Raw genomic sequence first — 25212 nt, forward strand, 5'->3', positions numbered from 1 at the left:
GGCTCCTATATTCGGGAACCAGGAACTGAACTATCCTGGTTCTTATCCCATTCCAATTTTGTACTGAAACATGTGCAACTTCTTTTATTCTATCAGTGATGTCTTAAACAACTTGACCTACCTCATCTATATGAAGGCAACAATTTGACAAGTTGAATTTACCACTTACGCCTCCTTCAGAGGCCAGGAGGTAATCAAGGGCCAACCGATTCTGATGGCATGACGAAGCTGATCATTCTGTCTAGCTAATACATTAAGGGCCAATGAGGTTGCATTAGTGATGGCTTCAACTACAGCTTGCAATCTAATTATTCTATTGAACATATAAATAGGGGTTCTGTATCTAAACATGCCATCCTGGGCCCATGTAGCAGGGCCTTAGTACTTAATTATTCGTTCAGGAGGCCAATCCAGTCCCCTATCTGCAATCCATGTCTAACATTCACCTCTCGCTTATTTCTATTTCTGGACATGTACATTTTGAATCCTAGGGCTTTCCCATAGTCAAGAGGAAGTAAGAAGAAGCTAGGTTGGATTACTCCATGGGTACATGAACCCGCCCAATCTTTAGGGAGCCAGGTATATGCTTGGTTATCACATATCCAATATAAACCATCAGGGGCAGGCCAGTTTTTCTGATTTAAGAATTCCTTAAGTAATTTAGAGTACTGAGTATGGTTCACAAGTTTGAAAAACACATGCTGAAAGATTTTTGTTCCATTGGGCCAAGTTAGACAGTGAGAATTCTCACTGTCCCAGGTGTGCATGTGTAAACAAGTAGACCAATGGGTAGGGAAAATAGGTGCTTCTTCCTCAGTTTCCAAATGAACACAAAAGCTTTCTTATTCAAGGTGTGGAAATAACTGTGAGGCAAGGCCATTGGAATTTGGGCAATATTACCATCTTAAGAGCCTGTATTCTACCCACCCATGACATTAAGAGGTTCCCAGCGATCAAGTTCCTGCAATAAAGTTTGTAATTGGGCCCCAAAATTAAGTTTATAAATAATAATAATAACACTTTTTTTTTATATACCGCAGGACCGTGAAGTTCTATGCGGTTTACAATGATTAAAGATGTTACAGATTGAGTGGAATCAACAAAGTATAGACTTGGTGATTGACAGTTCTAGAGATCATTTGTTGAGGACTAAGATTGTATAGGCTAGTTTCCTAAGTATTTCAGGAATAGATGTGTTTTTAGACGTTTCCTGAATTCCCTATAGGTAGTAGGAACAATTACTCATGCCTACTACCTATAGGGAATTCAGGAAAGGTCTAAAAACACATCTATTCCTGAAATACTTAGGAAACCAGCCTATACAATCTTAGTCCTCAATAAATGATCTCTAGAACTGTCAATCACCAAGTCTATACTTTGTTGATTCCACTCAATCTGTAACATCTTTAATCATTGTAAACCGCATAGAACTTCACGGTCCTGCGGTATATATTTAAAAAAAAACAAAAAAAAACTTGGAACATGTCAAATGAATCCCCAAATATTTAATCTACTCTTGTCACTCTTGTCAAGGAGCGAACTCTCTCGCTCATATTGACTCCCAAAATTTCCAATTTCCCCAAATTTATGTGGAATCCTGAAACTGCCCCATAAGCATATAAAATGTTCTGTACTCCCTCAACAGATGATTGAGGCCGGGTCAAGGTTAGCAGAATATTGTCTGCAAAGAGCATCACCCTATAGTCTAATCTGCCCCTAGAAATTCCTGAGATATGTGGATCTGTCCGTATCAACTATGCCAACAGTTCAATAGTAAGCACAAATAGCAGGGGGGACAGGGCACACCCCTGCATCATCCCATGAAATAGTTCCATTGTCTCAGAATATCCCCCATTAATCTTCAAGGTAGCCAAAGGCTGCCTATTCAAGGTCATAACCCGATGCAGAGAGGGCCCAGACATTCCAATCTTCTGCAGCACCGCCATAAGAAAGGGCCAATACACCCGATCAAAGGCCCTCTTTGCATCCAATGACACCAAAAGAGCAGCCTCACCGCTCTGTTGAGATTGTTCCAGCAAATAAAGTGCTCACTTAGTATTATCAAATGTTTGGTGCCCCTGTATGAACCCAGTTTGATCCCCATGCACCAACCTGGGGAGAACCCGTTGGAGTCAGGCTGCCAACAATTTAGTGAATATTTTATAGTTGGTCCCTAATAGGGAAATGGGTCTATACGATCCACAACTCTTAGGATCCTTCTCAGGTTTTGGCAATATCGTCACACCAGTCAACCGCCACAAATTGGGTAGCAAGGTTGCATCATCAATTGCGTTATATACTTTGGTCAAAAGCGGGGCCAACAATGTGTAAAAACGTTTATAAAATTTATTGGAAAATCCGTCCAATCCAGGGGCTTTTGTTTCCGGTAAACCCTTAATAATTGTAAGCACCTCTAGCTCTATAGGAGTAGACAACTGATACAGCTCCCCAGATGTCACAGATGGAAAAGTCAGAGTATCTAAAAAAGCCTCAATCTGAGTCAATGTATATACCTTAGAGAAGTAAGACACAAACAGCTGACGGATCTCCGAATCTGTAGTAGCATGCCCACCCGTTTCATCCACTATCTCATAAATCTCATTTCGTTTGGATTGTAAGCACAACTTGCGGGCCAGCATACGACTGACATGATTATTAAATTTGTAGTATGTTTGATTATGCCCATCCAATTTAACCCTAATCTCCCTTAATATCAGCGCATGAAGATCTAACCGCGCCTTGTGTAGGACTGCCCGTTGAATCAAAGTGCTATTACCCGTCTTACAAATTTGTTTCAAAGATGAAATTTCCTCTCTATGTTGCTGCTCTATGTTGCTGCTCTTTCTGCCTGCCAACCCTTCTGACCTGTGCTTGTAAAGAAATTATTTTACCCTGAAGCCCAGATCTCGGGGGTACAATTAAAGTCTAAAAATTCTAAGATATCTTGTTCAATCTGTTTAACATAAAGAGGATTCTCCAAAAGCTAATCCGGAAATTGCCAAAACCACACTCTATGTCCAAGCCTCCCCAGCTGTAGCTCCAAAGTACTAGGATTATGATCAGCCTACGTCCTAGAATATATATCAACTCTACCCACTACCTGTCTCAGTTCAGGATCCCCTAGCCACAGATCAATCCTGGAAAAAGTCTTATGCATCGGGGAAAAATAAGTATAATCTCATCCACTCAGGTATATTTCCCTCCAAATATCCAAGAGATCCCACTTTCTACAAAAACTATGAAAGAGATCCCTAACCCACTGCCCTACCAGAATTATCTAGATGGGGATTAGGTGTAAGATTAATATTGCCTCCCACCAATAAACTGCCTTCCAAATGACATTGTAACACTGGAGAAAGGCGATCAAAAAATGGACCTCTATCTGCATTGGGTACATACACATTAAGCACCGACACATATTTACCCCCAAATGTCAAAACCAACAAAATATATCTACCTTCAGCATCTAACCAGACCCGATGAGGCTGCCATCGACAGTTCTTATGTTTTAGGTTTGGCCCGATTGGCTGCCAATTAGAAATATTGGAAATTTTTGTCTGAATGGTGCATAGAGATGAACTTTGGATTCCTAAACCACGGTGAGACGCTCCAGGGACTACAGGGACCAGACGGACTCCACCTAACCAGGAGAGGTAAGAACGTATTCGGACATCGACTGACCCGCCTACTCCGTAGGGCTTTAAACTAGGTAAGTTGGGGGAGGGTACATACTTACATTTCAGAGCAGTAAGAAACCACCCTGAGGAGGCGAATCGCACCCACACTTCAGAGTCTAAGGTAAGTACCCATACTATCCACGTTAATTTAGGGAGAATTATCAATGATAATTTAGGAGCCACAATAACTCAAAGGGGAATCTCTTCACAGATATGGAGGGCTATGTATGTTAATGCACACAGCTTGGGCAATAAAATTCTGGAATTGGAGACTGAAATAATAAACGCCGACCTAGACGTGGTAGCGATTTCCGAAACCTGGTTCATGGACTCGCATGGGTGGAATATGGTTATATCAGGCTACAACCTACTTCGTTGTGACAGAGAGGGTAAGTTAGGAGGAGGAGTAGCACTGCACACTAAGGAAAACATCAAAACTACCAGAATCACAGATGTTAGATACACCGGGGAATCCCTCTGGGTGAACCTGGCCAGAGGGAATGAAAAATGCCTATACCTTGGTGTGATATACAGACCTCCCAGGCAACAGGAAGACAAAGACATGGAACTAATCGAGGACATAGAGAGCATCACTCTGCGCAGGAACACAGTAATGTTAGGGGACTTCAACATGCCCGATGCAGATTGGAACACACTCTCCGCGACTACATGTGGCAGCAAAAAAATTTTAACCTCCATAAAGGGTGCACGTCTCAAGCAAATGTTATTAGAGCCCACTAGGAACCAGGCGATACTAGACCTGGTACTCACCAACGGAGATAGCGTCTCGGAAGTTTCAGTAGGAGATACACTGGCCTCCAGAGACCATAACATGGTATGGCTTAATCTCAAGAAAGGTATCTCTAGATCAAACACAGTGACGAGGGTCCTCAACTTTAGAGGCACAGACTTCGACCGCATGGGAGATTTTGTCCATCAGGAGCTACATAAACAAGCAAAATCTGACAATGTGGAGGATTATGTGGTCGACTCTGAAGTCCACCCTACATGAAGCAACAAACCGCTACATAAGAACAATAAGTAAGCGCAGGAGAAACAAAAGACCCCAGTGGTTCAGTACAGAAATTTCAGACCTCGTTAAAAAGAAAAAAGAAGCATTTATCACCTACAAACATTTAGGAAATGGGAGGTGAAAGAAGACTATCTGGACAGATCTAAAGCTGTCAAAAAAGCAGTCAGAGAGGCCAAACTCCTAATGGAAGAGGATCTAGCACGGAACATTAAGAAAGGGGATAAATCTTTCTTTAGCTATATTAGTGACAGGAAAAGAAACAAACATGGGATAGGACGCCTGAAGCAATCGTACGGTAACTTTGCAGAATCAGATTCTGCCAAGGCAGAACTACTAAACGAATACTTCTGCTCAGTCTTCACCTGTGAAGCGCAGGGAGCTGGTCCACAGCTTCAGACGGGAGACAGCCAGAAAGACCCGTTTCAAGATTTCGAGTTTATGCCCAGTAGTGTCTACTACGAACTATCACAACTCAAAGTAAACAAAGCCATGGGACCGGACAACCTACACCCCAGGGTGCTCAGAGAGTTGAGTGAAGTCCTGGCGAAACCATTATCTGTGCTTTTCAATCTTTCTCTACACACAGGAAGAGTCCCCTTGGACTGGAAAACTGCCAACGTTATCCCACTCCACAAAAAGGGATGCAGGACAGAGAGAGTAAACTACAGACCAGTGAGTCTCACGTCTATAATGAGCAAGCTCATGGAAACACTGATCAAATGGAATCTTGACACAATCCTAGACGAGGAGAACCTACGTGATCCCCACCAAAACGGATTCACCCAGGGCAGATCCTGCCAATCTAATGTAATTAGCTTTTTTGATTGGGTTACTAGACAACTGGATACCGGAGAGTCACTGGACGTAGTATATTTGAACTTCAGTAAAGCTTTTGATAGCGTCCCACACCGAAGGTTATTGAACAAGCTGAAATCAATAGGATTAGGGGACACTCTAACTACATGGGTTGGGGATTGGCTGAGTGGTAGACTTCAGAGGGTGGTGGTAAATGGTACCCCATCCAAAATGTCAGACGTGATCAGTGGAGTGCCGCAGGGCTCGGTCTTGGGCCCGATTCTATTCAACTTATTCATAAGAGATATGACCCAAGGACCTAGAGGAAAGGTATCACTGTTCGCTGACGACGCCAAACTGTGCAACATAGTATGTAAGAGCATTTTGTCTGATATATACTGCGGTATATAAAAAATAAAGTTATTATTAATATGACGCAGGACCTACTGCTGCTGGAACGGTGGTCATCAACTTGGCAGCTAAGCTTCAATGCTAAAAAGTGTAAGGTAATGCACCTGGCTAAGAGAAACCCGCGTAGAACTTACGTACTAAATGGTGAGACCTTGGCCAGGACCACGATGGAATGTGATCTAGGGGTGATCATTAGTGATGACATGAAGTCTGCCAATCAAATGGAAAAGGCTTCCTCCAGGACAAGGCAAATGATGGGTTGTATCCGTAGAGGTTTTGTCAGCAGGAGACCTGAAGTCATGATGCCGCTATACAGGTCCATGGTGAGGCCTCATTTGGAGTATTGTGTTCAGTTCTGGAGACCACACTACCGGAAGGATGTGCTGAGAATCGAGTCGGTTCAGCAAATGGCCACTAGGATGGTCTTGGGGCTCAAGGATCTCATGTATGAAGAAAGGCTGAATAAATTGCAGCTGTACTCACTTGAGGAACGAAGAGAGAGGGGAGACATGATTGAAACATTTAAGTACATCACGGGCCGTATCGAGTCGGAAGATGATATCTTCTGTCTCATGGGACCCGCGACCACCAGAGGGCATCCGCTGAAAATCAGGGGAGGGAAGTTTCATAGCGACTCCAGAAAGTACTTCTTCACCGAAAGAGTGGTGGATCATTGGAACAAACTCCCACTGCAGGTGATTGAGGCCAGCAGCGTGTCAGATTTTAAGAGAAAATGGGATATTCACATGGGATCTCTAAGGGAGTAAAGTCAGGGGGGCGGGTATTTGAAATGGGCAGACTTGGTGGTCTATAGCCCTTTTCTGCCGTCATTTTCTATGTTTCTATATTTACCCTGCAAATGAGTTTCTTGGATAAGTACAATATCCACCTGTAAGCGGAGAGCTTCTTTAAACATAAGAGATCGTTTCATCTGGATATTCAGGCCACACACATTAAACAATGATAATTTCAGATCACCCGTTTATACAAATCCAGTACGCAAAATGCACAGCAAAAGGGCCACAGCCAAGTCCAGAACAATACCAAATCCCAATGCAATGAGGAATGAAAATACCCACTCCTCCCCCAACCCTTTCCCAACCATCTAATCAAGCAAGTAACCCCACACAAGAGGGTCCCCCAAAGAACAAAAGAAGAAGTGATATCCCACACACCCCCACAGCAATCTCCCACAATAATCACATCATCAAAAATTCCTCATGAAACCCATTCCCCTTGAACTACAGAACCACAAAATCATTGCAAGAAGTATAACAAACACATAAAAGGTAACAGAAAAGCGAACAATAACCTTGCTAGACACATTGAGGGATACGAGTGACCAAGGTCCTCGTCGGGGAACACCTAGCTGAGCCTCCGCGGGTGCGGACCACCGGACTAGATGGACCCACGGTCTGATCTGGTGCGGGCATTTCTTATGTTCTCCCTTCCCCCACATAGAAAAGAAATCCACAGAGTCCTCTGTCATTCCATCTCACAGCAAGCACACCAGAGCAAGCTGGTAGGCAGACCCCTTAAAAGGTTCCACAGGTGACAGTCAAAAGAGAGATCTGCACTGCAGCATTCATGTAGGAGGTTGAGCCCCAGATCTCTGACGAGTAAGTCGTCCTGCATCCTTAGGCGCTCACTGCCAGCATGGGCGAATGGTGTGCATAGGATTACTCTGTGAGGAAGTTTCTTCCAAATCACGAGCAGTAGACTCAACCAGCTTCGGAAACACTCTACCCGCTTCCTCCATAGTCTTGATTCGATGAAGTTTGCCCTCCAGGTAAAAATTCAGGGTAAACAGATGTTGCCATCGGTAGCGGATGTTAATAGCTCGTAGATGAGACACCACTGCATGAAGATTTGCCCGCCGTTGCAGTGTGACTGCCGCCAGATCTTGATAAAGCTCAATCACCAGATCATCCCATTTAATGAGCTGTTTGCTCTTCCTTTTGCTTATAATCCTTAAAACAGCAATGATATCTCAAGGCTTATTTGCTCAGGGGGCAGCCAGTGATCTATGAACTCGTTCCAACACTATGGAGTCAGGCACAATCACATGGGTATCATCCGAAAGAAGCAAACATGCCACCTTTTGTACCACCATTCCACAGTTAGAATAGGCAGGATCCTCAGGGACACTCCGAATTCTGATATTCACCAGTCGACTCCGATTTTCGAGATCCTCAACTTTATCTAACAGCTGACTTTGGATTACTTGGGCGTCCTTAAGTTGAGACTTCATCAGCTCTAAGGAATCATGTTGATCATCCAGCTGAGTTTTCACCTTCTTCACGCGGTGTCCCAATTCTTTAATCTCTCCTCTCAAGTCCGTCGATAAAGCAGTCAGCTCCTCCTGGACTGCCTTAACATCATTCTTTATTTCATGGAGCAGATCTTGAAATTCTTCCATCGGATCTCCCACAGTCTACTCCCCTGCCTCTGACGCACACTTGGAAGGTCCAGGCTCAGACAGGCTCTTGCTGTCCACCATTTTCGGCCTTGCAGCTGTGGCCATCTGAAAAGCGTAATCTTTCAAAGTTTTGCGCTGCGATTGCGGCATCGAGTCAATTTCCAACAAACTGGGAAGCTTAGCTATCAGAAAAGACAAAATCGTCACCGCTGATTTCGCTATGAACAGGGTGATTCTTGCTGGAGGGAGAACGAGCTGAAAAATTAAGCTGCCATCACGGATCGTGACGTCACTTCTCCCCCATCTCTGAGCAGTTTGACTCTCTGGAAGATCCTTTGAGGAGTGCTAAGGCTGGGGCTATGTCCCGCTTGTATCCCAGATTTTGGGGAGGCCCAAGGTGGATTCCTTGGTGGCATAAGTGACCAAGCGTACCTCTCTTCCCAGTGATGGGGGAGTTGTGTTGAAAGTTGTGAGGACCGCCGTGTGGATGTGATCCTCAGGAAACTTTTTGAAACAGCTAATTTGAGCATCAAAGCTGCTGTTGCGACATCTTTTGTTACACGCGCCTTTTTTGGCTGCGTAGGCTAGAGACTGATGCAGTGGAGCCTCCTCCTCAGCTTCTGATGGCTGTGATGGATTACATGGTGAATGCCTTATATGACCTTAAAGTGCTGGCCAAGATGTCAGCGTATTCCATCTTAGCCCACCGAATGCTCTGGGTTAGGCAGTGGGCTGGTGATTCCACCTCCAAGGCAACTTTGGCAAGACAGCCTTTTAAGGGGCAGTTATTGTTTGGCAAGGGCCTGGATGACCTCATGGATTCGGTCATGGACTGTTGCCCAAAGACCCTGCCTGATAGTAATCCCAGACCTTCCAGAGGTTCTGGGCATTCTAATTTTTGTGACTCCAGGTAATATGCACATTCCTCGTTGCAGAGATTTTCACAGAGCTCCTGAGGTCGGTATGTGGGCTACAGGCATTCCCAACCTTCCGCCGCCCGTCTTACACACCCTGCCTGAAAGACACAATGATGCCAGGATACCTTATGCCCCTCTGCAAATATGGGGCCGGCTCTTGGAGTTTCTACCTGCCTGGATGCGCATTACAGCAGCAGACCAGTGTGTTTTGGACATTATTCAATCAGGCTACAAGCTGGAATTTGCCCAGCCTCTGTCAGATTGGTTCGTGGATTCTCTGTCCAGATGCCCGGAAAAGGCACACAGAGTCCAGGCTACTGTTTAGCGTTTACTGGATATTCAAGAGAGAGAGCCGGTGCCACATTACCTTTTGAGCTTAGGCAGATACTCTGTATACTTTATCATGCCAAAGGCAGGCTCAGAAGATTGAAGGCCTATTCTGGATTTCCAGCATGTGAATGCGGCTTTCAAGATTCACCACTTCTGAATGGAGACCATGCAGTCTGTCATTGCAGCTGTGGCTCTGGGGGAATTCCTGGACTCCCTGGATCTTACAGAGGTATACTTACACATTCCCATATTTTGGGCCCACCACAAGTTTCTGTGGTTTCATGTTCTGGGGCAGCATTACCAGTTTGCGGCCCTGCCTTTTGGGCTAGCAACAGCACCTCAGACCTTCACCAAGGTGATGGTGGTAGTGGCAGCCTTCCTGAGGAGATGGGCTTGCAAGTCCATCCTTATCTAGATGACTGGTTGCTCAGAGCTCCCTCATTGGCTCAGGGACAATGCACAGTGGAGCAGCTGATGGAAGATCTGGGCTGGATTGTCAGCTTCAGGAAAAGTTATCTGATGCTCACGCAGTCACTGAAATACCTTGGAGTCCTCCTCGATGTGGTGGGCAGTATCTACCTGCCCGAGGATCGCAGATGGAAGCTGTGTGCCCAGATTTCTGTGCTTTAGGAGAAGTCAGCTCCTTCAGCGTGAGATTACCTTCAAGTTCTGGGATCCATGGTGTCCATGCTGGATATAGTCCCTTGAGCGAGAGTGCACATATGCCCTCTTCAACATGCCTTACTCTCTCACTGGGCGCCCCACTGAGATATCTTGTAGATGTGTCTGCCATGGACTGTAGAGGCACAAGCGAGCTTAGCCTCATGGCTTCTTCCGCAGTCGCACTGCAAGGACATTTTGCTCCACATTGCCTCCTGGATTGTGATGACGGATGCCAGCCTTCTGGGCTGGGGAGCTCACTGCAATCATTGTCCTATACAAGGGTGTTAGTCTCTGATGCAGAAAAAATGGTCAATCAAACATCTAGAGCTCTGGGTCATTTGTCTGGCCTTGATGAGATTGTAGAGGACCCTGGAGGGCCAAGCGGTCAGGGTCTTCTCCGACAATGCGATAGCTCAGGAAGCCTGCCTTCTGTTCCTTTGGGTGGAGCGTCATATCCTGGCACTGATGGCAGCGCATGTGGCTAGAGTGGACAATGTTCAAGCAGACTTTCTCAGCAGACATACTTTGGATCTGGATGAGTGAGTTCTGTCCCCGGAGGCGTTCCAAGCGATTGTGGGGCACTGGGGGCAGCCCCGCTTCGACCTCATGGCCACAGCAGGAAACAAGAAGATGCAGCATTTCTTCAGTTGAAGGTCCGAGCTAGGAAGCGAGGGGCTCGATGCTATGGTACAACCGTGACCTCGGGAAGTTCTTCTGTATGTATTTCCTCCATGGCCCATGATCGGTCGTGTCCTTCGGAGGATTGCAGCTCATTTTGGCTGCGTCATTCTGGTGGCTCCAGATTGGCCTCGAAGACCGTGGTATGTGGATCTGATGCATCTGCGCCTGAGTATCCGGACCTTCTCTCTCGGGGTCCGGTGGCCATGGAAGATCCGGGTCACTTTGCTCTTATGGCTTTTGAGCGCGCAGCCTTGGAACATAAAGGATATTCTACCCTTGTGGTTGATACGCTTCTCATGTCTAAGAAATCATCCACAGTGGCGGCCTATGCTAAGACATGGAAGACCTTTCAGCATTGGTGTGCCCAAGACCAGGTGGATCCTTATTCGGTTCTAGTTTCAGATTCTCGCCTTTCTTCAGGCTGGTTTGGATAAAAGCTTTACTGTGGCATCTCTGCGGATCCAAGTGGCCAGACTTTCCTGTTTTAGATCCCGGGACCGTCGGTCCTTTTTGACATCACATCCTGATGTTGCTCTTTTCTTGAAGGGGGCACTTCGGGTCAGACCGCTGGTTAAGAAGCTTTTTCCAGCCTGGGACCTTAACTTGTTGTTGTTGAGCCTTACTAAAGCTCCCTTTGAGCCTCTTCAGGATGCTTCCCTCTTAGACTTGATGCTCAAGATTGTTTTTCTGGTCACCATTACATCTGCCTGTAGAGTTTCAGAACTGCAGGCGTTGTCTTGTCGAGACTCTTTTCTCTGAATTTCGGAGGCGGGGGTTTCTCTACGGACAGTTTCTTCCTTTTTTCCGAAGGTTGTTTCGGTTGTCCATGTCGATCAGGAAGTGTGTTTGTCTGCCTTTAAGTCAACAGGTTCCAGGACATAGGATCGACTGTTGAAGAAATTGGACATGTGCAGGGTTCTCCTATGTTATTTGGAAGTCACTAATGAGTTTCGCCTCTCTGACCATCTGTTTGTGCTGACTCATTTGATAAAGCAAGGGTGCTCCCGCTTCTAAGGCCACAAACTCCAGATGGATCCGTAGAGCCATTTTGTCAGTCTACATTCTTGCTGGGAAACAGTATCTTGTTTCCGTTCAGATGCATTCTACCAGGAGTGTGGCTTTTTGTGGATCGAAGTTAGAGCTGTTCCTCCTGAAGAGATTTGCAGGTAAGACATTCTAGACTGCACACCCTGTCCTTTCTGCACCTGCTTATAGTTTTCAATCTGTATATGCTGCTCCAAGCTGATTCTTGGAAGACGGTCAGCCCTTTGGGGCTACAAAGAATATGTAGATATGTTCAATTTCTTGGGAAGTAGTTTCTGAGCTGCTACTACTACTACTACTATTTATTATTTCTATAGCGCTGAAAGGCATACGCAGCGCTATACATTTTAACATACAATAGACAGTCCCTGCTCAGAAGAGCTTACAATTTAATTTAGACTGGACATTTCAGGGTTGGGGAGGTTATAGTGGGTATAGGTATCTGACAGCAGCAGGGTTGGGGAGATTATAGTGGGTATAGGTAACTGACAGCAGTGAGAGGGAGTTAAGAATTGAAAGCAGTTTCAAAAAAGTGGGCCTTTAGCTTGGATTTGATCACTGCCAGAAGCCTGTGTTGGCGGTTAAGGGTACTTTTTAGTTACCTTAGAGCAGAACCATTTGTTTAGCCTATTCTTACAGGTACCTCTAATTCATGTGTGGGTGCCTTTTGATGCTTGAGTACTAACTCTAGAGGGTACTAAACCACCATAGGCTATGTATTTTCGGAAAATGCTGCAATTTTAAAACACCCTATGTCCACTAAGTCTATATTTCCAAATCTGTATGTTAAGACTATACTGTAAAAGCTGAAATTTATACCTCTATGTACACCAAGTTTGTTTTCCCACCAAAGTTTGTCCTGCTTATACTGTGAATGTACTCTTGTATCCTATTCTGGGCTCCTTTGGGAGGATGGGCTAAATAAATAAACTGATCTGTGAAATACACTGGGGGCAGAGTGAAAAATTCAGAGTGGATTCCTTCTGTAGAGCATGTGAGTATGGGGAAATAACCCTATTGTCTAGAATGTCTCACTTATCTACTGGAAAAAAGTTTATCAGGGTATATACATAATCTCTTTTTCACAATTTAATATCCTTGATTTATATGTTGCTAGCATACCCATCTCTGCAAAGTTTACAGTGGTGTGTGAAAGTCTGGAATAGGCAGCTCTTGCAGCTCCCCCAAGACCTTCATGTAGTTTTTCACTTCTAGCAGACATTGTGTTGTTATTTTGGAAGTTACTTAGGCCTAGATTCACTAAAATCACCTTTCTGATCCGATCCACTGGCGTTCCATGTTTGAGACTTGCCTGGCGACTAATTCACTAAAGAGTCCCCATGCAAATGATCCGATCGGACATACGCCCACAAGCGATCCCACAGATCGCTGCAGAGCGAGCCAGTTGCATGTGCAGACCATCCTCTCTGCCTGGAGACGCGATCCGCAATGTGCAAGGGAACAGAACACGCTTTGCAGCCAGACTGTAAATGCCGTAGTGCAGCTCCGCTTTAAACCTGCGGGTTAAAAACACTGGCTCGCAGATAAGTAGTACAGTATAGAGCCGAGAGCCTTTTGCACAAGGGAGATGTTTTTTATTTTGATGGTTTCAGGGCTGCAGGGCTGGGATTTCAGGGCAGCAGAGAGCAGGACAGTTGGCAAGGACGTGAGCGACTGGTCCTCAGCAGTCGCTTCTTTTTTGATCAGCCAGCCCAGTCTGTGTTCCTTCTCTTTGCATGCCATTTCCCCTCATTTGCATGTGTGGATCGGATCGGGAGGAAGGTTAGTGAATCGTGTCAGAGTTGCAAAGTGGTTGGGACACGCTCGGTAAGCTTAGTGAATTTAGGCCTTAATGTACTTTAGTTCAGTTTATTTTCCACTCTTGAGTAAAATGGTGTAGTAGTCATGTTAGTCTACCTTTAAAGGTAATAGATAGAAATAAAACGTAAAAGAAAAAAGTGATATTTTCATTGGACTAATTTAATACATTTTTGATTAGCTTTTGAAGCTTCTTTGAAAGCTAATCAAAATATATTTAGTCTTTTGAAGCCCTATGAAAGCTAATCAAAAATATATTTAGTCCACAAGGCACTCACATGGGAATAAACATTCAGCATAAGGGGATCCAACACATGTTCATCTTCAAATGAGATATATCTCATTCAATGCAAAAATAGTAAAGAAGGGTGCTACATTAGAGAAACAAGTCAGATGCTAAAGACTAGAATCAATTTACACAGGTATCATATTAAACATTACAGTATCAACCAAGATGTCACACCTCTGTAGAATACTAAAAGGAAATTGTTACATCCCTTCCAGATTCTATATGCTAGATGTTCAATCCCAACCCGCAATCCGGGAGTTGCAGAAATCCCCAAACTTTCCTGAGCACATGCTCCACCCCTTAGCCTGAGAGCTAGCAAACATATCCAGTTACAGTTTCTGCAAGCAATCTGTGCAGAAGTCTTTGCAGTTGCTTCTTTTTCTTATTTTTAGCTTAAAGTTTGTTTTCACGGTGGTTTCAATGCCTTGAGACCTCTTCCTGATGGTCCCCCGCCGGAGGAAAGTACGCAATCCTACGGTGCCGGACTGCTGCTTCACATAGAAACTCTGATGGATCTGTGGAGCCAGCCTGTTGTGTGCCACCATTTCTAAACTCAAAGTCCCTTCCCCTTGGAGTCTGCTGGCTGGTGACTTTGTCACAGGTTTCAAGCGCAGGCTGTTTGCGTCTGGAGTGAAACCCACCAAGGTTTCAAGGCACAGGCTGCCTTTATCGCCCCTAACCGTGTGGACAAGGATCCATGGGGGTGGAGATCGTAGTCGGTGTCTGACTAATTGGCAGTCTGAAGATCTTCAAGTCTGGTCATTTGGAGCAGTGCTATAACTATATGATGGTATACTAAATAAATAACTTCTGTATAATGGGTGTTTCTGCTGAAGTTTTTTGTGTAACTCCATTTAGATTTATTACAAATTTTTAATATGTAACACCTTTGATTTTTTTAGCATGCTGATTATATTATTTTCAATTGTTATAGTGAACTTACCATTTTAATTTTAAATTTATGGCTATTTATCTCATGATGGGGAAGAGCAAATTGAATTTTTAAAATGAGTTCTAACATGTGTTTATTTTTCTCCCTTAACAAGAGGGTAAACCAGTTAAATTTTTAGTGAACATTTTGGATCCTCCATTTCGTGTTGGAGTACCTTTCAACATTCCTTTGGATGTACAAGATGAATTTGGTCATTCCACTCCAGCTGTGACTGATATTAAACCAGTACTTGAGGCTAGGTAATTTTAAATATATTATTTTTCTTTCTTTCATTACTGTTTTAATTAAGGTTGGCGGAGTGTTTGAACACAAGCACTGTTGCTCCCGATGATAGCAGTATGCATTTTAATGATCTAGATTTTTTTGCTGTAGTTTTGAGAGAGCGGAGGAGACTGAGAAAGCAATGAAAACACCACTTGCCTCTAGAAGAAAGCATCAATAGCAGATTGATGACCTTAGCATAAAACCTTATTCCCTGCTCCTCCCATGCAACAGCGTTTCATGAGGCCCAACATGTTGGTATACCCATGTCCTCTTACACTCTGCCAACTGTACCTATCTCTCACTTTATGTCCCTTGAACCTGCTCTTTATTTCTTGTACTTCCTTCGTCATCCTCTTACTCTTTTTTCATGTCTTTACGTTCTTCTCTCTGAACCCTATATACCATACACAGCATCAATATCGTCCACCCTGCAAACTTCTCCTCTTGTCCCCCAGTCCTTTGTACTCAATAACCCTTTCTTCTCTCTGATCCTCCCTTGCAATCTACCACATCTAGAAACTCTCTTCCCCTCTCCATTTCACAGTGCTACTTTGTCTCTATTCTCTAGTCCAGTGGGTCCTAAAGCTATCCTGGTCTCTTCCAGCCAGGTGGGTTTCAGGATTTCCATAATGAAGATGCATCAAGTAAATTTGCATGTGATTTGAATACATTGCCTCCACCTCATGCATTTTCATGGCTGATAATCCTGAAAATACCCTGGCCTTCAATTTCCTCAGAACAGCTTTGGGAATCACTGTCCTAAGGCAAGATTCTCAAAAGTTTAACACCATCGCTAAACTGTTTTCCAGCGATTTAACCTGTATGCAGTTTAGCGGCGGATTATCAAAAGGGGTTATCTCCCTCTTTAGTGACGTTTCTAGCAGTCTCCAACACTGACATGCAAATGGGCTCTTCAGCATTGAAATGAGTCCTAAGGTGGATTCTTAAAAAATGCCGAGCCATTTTCAAAAAGCAGCATCGGCTTTTGATGTCAAAAAAAGTAACTGGTCCAGGGGTGCCGGTCAGTGTCAGAGACTGCTGGAAAGCCCTGTGTTGTGATGCAGTGGGAGAGATACCCATTCTCTCTGCTGCATCACAACACCCCTTCCCTAAAATCCCGGCTGTGACCCCCCCCACCCCCCATTCTCTCCTGCTACACTAAACCCTGCCTGACCCTACCGCCCCTCCCCCTTCCACTGTGACCCGACTGCTCGGTCACTTAGTAGTGACCTCCGTCTCTGCTGACCCCTCCCCCTTACCTCAACAGATGCTTTAACCTGGACCAATCAGAGCCTCGAGCCCCTCCCCAGATGCATCCCAAGATGCACCGGGGAGGGGAATTCCCATTTTAGACGACGCAGCAGCAGCAGCTGGGTGTCCATGTCCCTCCAGCTCATATGTTAAGGTAAGGGAGTGGGGGACGGTGGAGACAGGGAGGGGGTCACTGTTAAGTGGGGGAGCGGTCGGGTTGCAGCGGGGAGGTGGTTGGGTCGGGTCACGGTTGGGTTTAGTGCAGCAGGATAGATTGGGTATCTCTCCTTATGCAGGGTGTAGGGCAATCGTGTCAGGTCACAGCAGGATTTAGTGCAGCAGGAGAGTGGGTTTAGAAAACACAGTGGGAATGATGAAACGGGAAGACAAGGCATTCACAAAAGGGATTGGGACTTGTATACTGCCTTTTGTAGTTATACAACTACAATCAAAGTAGTTTATGTACAGGTACTTAAAAAAAAGATGATCTTTATTGAGCACTGGTATGTAGCTAGCTTACCTTCTTTGTAGATCTGCAAAGGGACTCAACACAAGCTGTTTTCGGGTTTTCGGCATTGAAGCCTTTTTCAGGAATCCTCAAAGAATGAAGAAACAACTTTAAAACAGCATTTTTCAGCAATGATATATACTGAGAAAAAAAAACAGTAAAATATGTGAAAAAGTACTAATAGCTGTGTCAGAATGTGTGCACAAAAATATTTACAAAGTATTGTGGACTGTGACACTGTAATGGATTGATCTTCCCAGAATGTGCCAGAGAAGGTGTATTAGACACTCTTGCACACTGTCTCTGGCACATCCTGGGAAAATCAATCCATTACAATGTCATAATTAGTGGCAATTAAATACTTTTGGGGTCCAATAATTAAGGGTTATGGGAGAGGATTTTACCATGGACTGATGAACATAAGAATTGCCGCTGCTGGGTCATGCGGCAGCAGGAACTTGTCTAACTTTGTCTTGAATCCCTGGAAGGTGTTTTCCTCTATAACATCTTCCGGAAGAGCATTCCAGTTTTCTACCACTGTCTGGGTGAAGAACTTCCTTAGTTTGTATGGAATCTATCCCCTTTTAACTTTAGAGAGTGCCCTCTCATTCTCTCTACCTTGGAGAGTGTGAACAACCTGTCTTTATCTACTAAGTCTATTCTCATTATCTTGAATGTTTCGTTCATGTCCCCTCTCAGTCTCCTCTTTTCAGGGGAGAAGAAGCTCAGTTTCTCTAATCTCTCACTGTACGGCAGCTCCTCCAGCCCCTTAACCATTTTGGTCGCTCTTCTCTGGACCTTTTCGAGTAGCACTGTGTCCTTCATGTATGACAACCAGTGCTGGATGCAGTATTCCAGGTGAGAGCATACCATGGCCCGGTACAGCGACATGATAACCTTCTCCGATCTGTTTGTGATCCACTTCTTAATCATTCCTAGCATTCTATTTGCCCTTTTCGCCCCCACGCATTGTGCGGACAGCTTCATCCACTTGTCGACCAGTACTCCCATATCTCTTTCCTGGGGGGGTCTCTCCAAGTACCGCACCAGACATTCTGTATTCGTGCATAAGATTTTTGTTACCGACATGCATCATTTTACACTTAGCCACGTTAAACTTCATTTGCCATGTCGTGGCTCATTTCTCGAGCATTTTTATGTCACGTTGCAGGTCTTCACAATCCTCCTGCCTCTTCACTACTCTGAATAACTTCGAATCGTCTGCAAATTTAATCACCTCACTCGTCGTACCAATTTCCAGGTCGTTTATAAATATGTTGAAGAGCACGGGTCTAAGCACCGAACCCTGTGGCACTCCACTTGTGATGCTTTTCTAGTCCGAGTATTGTCCATTTACCCCCACTCTCTTGTTTCTTATCGGCCAGCCAGTTTTTAATCCACGTGAGTATTTCACCCTCGATTCCATGGCCTGCAATTTTTCAAAGTAGTCGTTCATGCGGAACCTTGTTGAACATCTTCTGAAAATCCAGATATACAATGTCGACTGGGTCACCCTTGTCTATCTGCCTGTTTACTCCCTAGAAGAAGTGCAGCAAGTTCATCAAGCAAGATCTTCCTTTGCTGAAGCCATGCTGGCTGGTCCTCATCAGATCGTGTCCGTCAAGGTGATGCAGTCCTTTATCAGCGCCTCTACCATCTTTCCCGGTACCGAGGTCAGACTTACCGGTCTGTAATTTCCCGGATCTCCCCTCAAACCTTTCTTGAAGATCGGCATAACATTCGCCACCTTCCAGTCTTCCGGAACCGACAGTAATGTGCAGCTAAAATGAAGAAGTGTTGCAAAACTTTATCCCTGACACAGCGGGCGGGTAAATTTGTCCTGTGAAACGTATGCCTTATCGGAAGACAGAAATGTAAAGTATTACATGTGGGAAACAGAAACTCGAGGTACCACTATACAATGGGAGGGATGTTATTAAATGAGAGTACCCAAGAAAGGGACTTGGGGGTAATGGTGAACATGACAATGAAGCCGACGGCACAGTGCGCAGCGGCTGCTAAGAAGGCAAACAGAATGCTAGGCATAATCAAGAAGGGTTTTACAACCAGAACAAAATTGGTCACCCTACCTTAAGAAGGACATGGCGTTACGCGAGAGGGTTCAGAGGAGAGCGACGCGTCTGATAAAGGAGATGGAAAACCTTTCATATGCTGAGAGATTGGAGAAACTGGGTCTCTTTTCCCTGGAGAAGAGGAGACTTAGAGGGGATATGATATAGACTTATAAGATCATGAAGGGCATAGAGAGAGTAGAGAGGGACAGATTCTTCAAACTTTCGAATAATAAAAGAACAAGAGGGCATTCAGAAAAGTTGAAAAGGGACAGATTCAAAACGAATGCTAGGAAGTTCTTCTTTACCCAACGTGTGGTGGACACCTGGAATGCGCTTCAAGAGAGCGTAATAGGGCAGAGTACGGTGCTGGGGTTCAAGAAAGGATTGGACAATTTCCTGCTGAAAAAGGGGATAGAGGGGTATAGATAGAGGATTACTGCACAGGTCCTGGACCTGTTGAGCCGCCCCGTGAGCGGACTGCTGGGCACGATGTACCTCATGTCTGACCCAGCAGAGGCATTTCTTATGTTCAGAAAATATAAAACAACCACTTTGGTTTCATAAAGAGCAAAGATATAAGCTAAGTACTTTGAACTTGCAAGAATTTATGAAATATTAAGTCAATTTACAAAGTACCAAACTAATTGAGAGTTTTTCTAGCACACAAGCACTTTAAGAACTTTCTAACTCTTGAGAAGTATTGAAGCATTGCAGTACTAAATGAATTGAGCTGAAAAGAATGAAAATCACTTACAGCATTGAAGTAGTATTAACGAATTGAGCTGAAAAGCATTAAATGAAAATTGTTTACAGCACTGAGTCACTAACTGCTGCAGATCCTGAGTTGACCTGAATTGTAATTCTTTTTAATAGTCTTAGAGAATTTTAATAAAAATTCAATGAAGTATTAAAATTTGATGAAGTGTTTTAAGATTTAGATTAGATAAGAAGATACTAATAAGGAATAAATTTATGACTTATTAATAAAGTAACTAATTGTAATGAATTGACAGTTTAAATAATGTTAGGAAGGATGGGTTAAAGCTTGTGATGTCATCAGGAGTAGAGAGAGAGAAAAAAAACTCTTCCTTCTCTTGGAAGAATTCCAGTATGAGATAAATTACTCCAGTTCTAAGTCGGACATAATGAAAAATGGAGAAGCTATATATCATAGAATTCAGTACTATATACATTTAACCTATTTATAATGAAGTTATACTTCTTAGTGTTGCAACAGCGTTGTTCTTCTGTTGGAACCGCTGTGTAGAAGGGTGCCACTATCATGGGCACATATACATGTCATGGGATACGAGATTAAAGATGATGCAAATCAGTGCATGTGAAACTCAGTTAACATAGTGAAAGTAAATTCTTATAATTAACTGTGGGAGCTAACCTCCATTTTTTATGATGATATATTATTTCCTAGAGAAATTCTTAAACTGATTCCTAATTGGATAAATGGAGTCTCACATCAAAGCTTTGCAGTCAAAAAACATTTCCAATCAAAAAAGGCTTCCACTCAATGTTCATATTCAAACCAACAGGCTGCACTGATTTTTTTCATTGTTAGTCTCATATCCCTTGTCTTGTATAATAGGCACCTGTGATAATGGTGCTCTTTTCCATAGCAGTTCAAGTGGTAGAGATTATTATAAAGAGCAAAATTGCAGAGCATATACATAAGCATGGGTTAATGAGACACAACTCATATGGATTTAGTCAAGAGAAATCTTGCCTTACTAATCTACTACATTTTTGTGAAATGATGAATAAATATAAATAAAGATGAGCCGGTCGATATTGTGTTTTTGGATTTTCAAAAGGCATTTGATAAAGTACTTCAAAAATTACTTAAGACATTTGGAGCATCGAGATTAAACAGTATATTTCTGTATCTCAATGGCCACGGATTTGGTCTTGGAGGTTGAGATGTACATGTCAGCATCTATGAAACAAACTTGGTTCTTTTTGTTACATCGTTCTTTTTGGACCCCGGTTAGACTAAATAAGTTAGATAATTCAAGATCTAATAGATGCTGGCACTGTCATCTAGACATAGGAACATTGGATCACTTACTATTTTATTGCCCTATGATTCTGATTTTTTGGAAGTCGATTTGGGGACATATTAATAATATTCTAGAAGTTGAGATCCCTTTGACTTATGAAACAGTGATTTGTGGTACTATATTATATGTTAAAGACCCCCCTAGACAGATTTAAAAGACATCTTTTTTTGATTATGACGGGTACTGCTATACAATTAATCACACGAAATTGGAAAAACTGGGACCGACTGAACTTTACATTCTGGTGGACAAATTTATGTTTAATCTATAAATATGAAAAAATGAATGCAGATTTGACAGGAAATACAAAAAAAATCAAATTAATATGGGGCCCATTGATGTCTTTTGTAGAATCATTATAGTTTCTTTTTCTGGACATATTTCTTGCATATCCAGGGGTAGGGGAGGGTGGGATCCAGAGGGGGGAGGGTATATTTTTGAGGTTCTGAAATATAGTTTTTGTTAGATTATATGAAAAGATTAAAATGAATAACTAATTACACTGGAATTTGGTTGGGGGAATGAAATGTATTGTAATATTTATTTGTTAGTATATAGTGCTATCTTGAAGCCAATTGTATGTATACTTTTAAAGCACTGTTTTTGAATGGAAAATTAATAAAGATTTAAATAAAAAAATACTTCTGAGAAAATTAGAAAGTCGTGGGATAGGAGGTAATATGCTATTATAGATTAAGAGCAGGTTAAAAGATAGAAAACAGACTAGGGTTAAATGTTCAATATTCTCAAAGGAGAAGGATAAATAGTGGCCGGGGTGAGTATTCTTGTCTTTTCTTGGTTTGGGAAGTCTGTTTTCCATAAACTGTTTAGAGGTTTATGTGTAGTAATGCACCCAGTTTTTTCTGAAACTGTTATAGTTAAACCTGATTCGTCCTGATGCAGCTTCAGCGAAACGTTGGCTGGCCACCATTGGCTTTAGGCTATATCACAAAAGGTGCATGTTTTGGTCTTTGAGCTTTACCCGTATGGCACAGACACCTATTGAAAGCAATTCATACACAAAATAAGTGAACTTTAAGGTTCTTGAGCATGGTTGAACTTTGTAGACCAATTTTTAAACAATGGCTGAGTTTCATAGAATTTTTTTTTTTTAATATTTTTATTAGTTTAACACAAAACACAACATTCAGAAACATAGCTCAAATAAAACAAGTGATAAGAAAGTCTATCATGTTGTTCTTCACACAGACCATAAAGACTCAAAAACAGACCACTACTACCCCCTGCCCTCTCCCAACCCACCCCTCACCCCCAGCACTCCAGTGTCAAAAGTTGAGGAGAGCACTTCGGGCTCTATGGGATAAGTTGTCCCAACAGGTGCCCAAATAGCCTGAAATCTTCTCCAATGCCCAGGACCACTATGTTTAACATCCAAATATTCATATTTTAACAAAAGATACACCTCATTTCTCCACATGGTAACAGTAGGAACTTTAGCCTGTCTCCACAATAAAAGAATACATTTCCTAGCCAGCAAGGAAGCTTTTTGTAACAATTGAGAATGACTCCTAGACAGTCCCAAAGAGGAAAATTGTGAAAAAAGCATAACATCTGCCTGCAGAGGAATTCTGCGCTGTAATATCGTCTGCAGATAGAGACAGACAAAAGACCAAAAGGTTTGCACTTGGTCACAGTACCTGAACATATGGAACAAACCAGCTGGTGTAGACTGGCACTTTGGGCAACAGGCATGAGAAGCAAATCCAGCCATATATGCCTTATAAGGGGAAATATAGAGCCGTAATAAAAACTTGTAATGTTGTTCTTGCAAAACAATTGAACGAGACAATCACGAAAGACGTTTCGTTAGAAGACACATACAATCCCCAGTTATCTGTTCAGAAGTGGCAAGATCTTGGTTCCACACAACTACCACAGCATCGTAATCCCAGGGCATGTTAACACTGCCCAGGCTAACTTGGTGAAAGGAAAGGCTGGTCCGGAATTGTCGAAATAGTGTCAAGATGTCCCAGACCATATCTGCCATATCTTCATTTAAGGAGGTGGAGTCCAGGGAATGTAGATAATGAGAAACTTGACCATAACACAACCAATCTCTGGCCAGCAAAGTACCTCGAGCCTGAAGATCGTGAAAAGAAAGAAGAAATCCATGCTCATTCACCACGTCCCGCACATAACATATACCCTGGTCAGCCCAGCAGAACAAATAGAACTTGGAGGTGTCTGAGTCCAAATCACGATTCCTCCATAAGGGCAGTAAAATAGTGGATGTAAAAGGCAACTGCATACATTTATACAACCATTGCCAACATTGTCTCATAGATTTCAACAGAAGATGGGAGTGAGTAGGGAAAATCCGATGAGGTCCGACAAGTGTGTCGATGCCATCAGCTGTTGTTCCAAAGTCACTGGCGTGTAATACTGAGTAGACTTTATCCAATCAACTAAGTGTCAAAGGAAACAGGCTACATTATATCTGCGCAAATCCGGCAAAGCCAGGCCACCTCGCCCTACTGGCGAGGAGAGCTGCGCAAGAGTCAATCGGAGTTTCTTATTGGGCACGGGCCAAAGAAATTTGCCCAAGATTTTTTGATAGATACTGAGATCCCTATTGGTCACATACATAGGAAAGGTTTACATTAACATAAATCCACTTAGGAAGCAGAACCATTTTAAACAATACAATTCTACCCCTCAAAGTCAAAGGAAATTTGGTCAAAGTGCCAATAAGTCCTGGAATTTTCCCAATAATACTGTGAAATTCTCTGCATAAGCTTTCCTCAAATCACTAGTAATATAAATCCCCAGATACTTAAGTCTGTGTGCCACTTTCCTCAGGGGAAATGGGAAAACCAATCCTCGTAATTACGTATACCCACAAATAGGCAAGGCCTCAGATTTTTCTAAATTTAAGTCAAAGCCCGACACCCCCCATGGATAGTCACTAATTGCAGATCCCTTTGAAAGGACCGTTGAGGCTGAGTCAGCAGCAATAAAACATCATCAGCAAATTCCAAACAACGAACCTCCTTCCAACCCACCGGGAGACCCACGATAGTACCATCCTCCCTTATCCGCTTCAACAAAGGTTCCAATGATAATAAAGGCGAGAGGGGACACCCCTTTTCACAGAAATTTTGTTGAGAGCACTATAATATAAGAAAAATGAACTTAAAATTTAAGTCTTAATACAATAGATTTGATGAGGAGGAGGTTTTTTATGCCAATGAGGTATCTCCTAAGTTTGTATCTACTTGCACCAAATAGTGAGTGTGGCAGGTCAGAGTCAGGCTTTTTCCTCCTTTTCAACAAATTGTTTAGATCGACAGCAGAAAATAAAATAAACTGCTTTCATGGTCTTCCCAAACTAGAGATTAGCAATTTTCTGCAAGGGTATTTGGATTGTAAATAGTAGGGTCCCCAAGGTGTCTGCTGGAACCACTGCTTTTTACCATATTTATTAATGATCTAGAGATGGAAATAACTAGTGAGATAATTAAATTTGCTGATGACACAAAGTTGTTCAAAGTTGAGAGTACAGTTTAAGATACTCTCAATCATACAGCAAATCTTATATCACATTTCCCCAAGGGCACTAAAGGAGTTTTTTTTAATCTTATCAACTCAGAAAATGTTTGAGATCTAAAAATGGTATGAAGTTGAATTTGGAGGGTAAGATGTTATTCTCCCGTGTTAAGATTGGGGTAAAATTGCTATCTGTAGCAGGTGCCAAGCTTTTGTATGCGCTGCCTGGTATTCTGCGATTTTGTGATGGGAGACTGAATTTTAAGAAAATGTTGAAAACACAATTATTTGTTAATGCCTTCATGTGCTAATGCTATTTGCTGTTGAAGCCTTACCGTCCTGTAAATGTTTTTATAGGATTTTGTCTCCATCTTGTAGGATAAATTTGAAAAAAGGTTTTCAGTGTTCTCCCCAGAAATTTTTTCCAGCCGGGTGCATAAAAAAGTAGCAGGGTGGGGTGGGATGGGGAAAATTAACCCCCTCTTTTACTAAGTTGCGTTAGCATT

The 25212-nt window shown here is 43.0% G+C and overlaps 1 protein-coding gene across 2 annotated transcripts in view; it reads left to right on the forward strand.

The window, feature by feature from the left end:
- Nucleotides 1-25212, forward strand: part of SMCHD1 (structural maintenance of chromosomes flexible hinge domain containing 1) — a 719028-nt gene that overhangs the window by 278503 nt on the left and 415313 nt on the right. For both annotated transcript variants that reach the window (XM_033933958.1, XM_033933959.1), the window contains exon 20: nucleotides 15124-15268. In XM_033933958.1, coding sequence (XP_033789849.1) covers nucleotides 15124-15268 — 145 coding nt within the window. The remainder of the gene's footprint in view (nucleotides 1-15123; nucleotides 15269-25212) is intronic.

The sequence above is a fragment of the Geotrypetes seraphini genome, chromosome 2 (assembly GCF_902459505.1).
Source record: "Geotrypetes seraphini chromosome 2, aGeoSer1.1, whole genome shotgun sequence".
Classification (NCBI taxonomy): domain Eukaryota; kingdom Metazoa; phylum Chordata; class Amphibia; order Gymnophiona; family Dermophiidae; genus Geotrypetes; species Geotrypetes seraphini.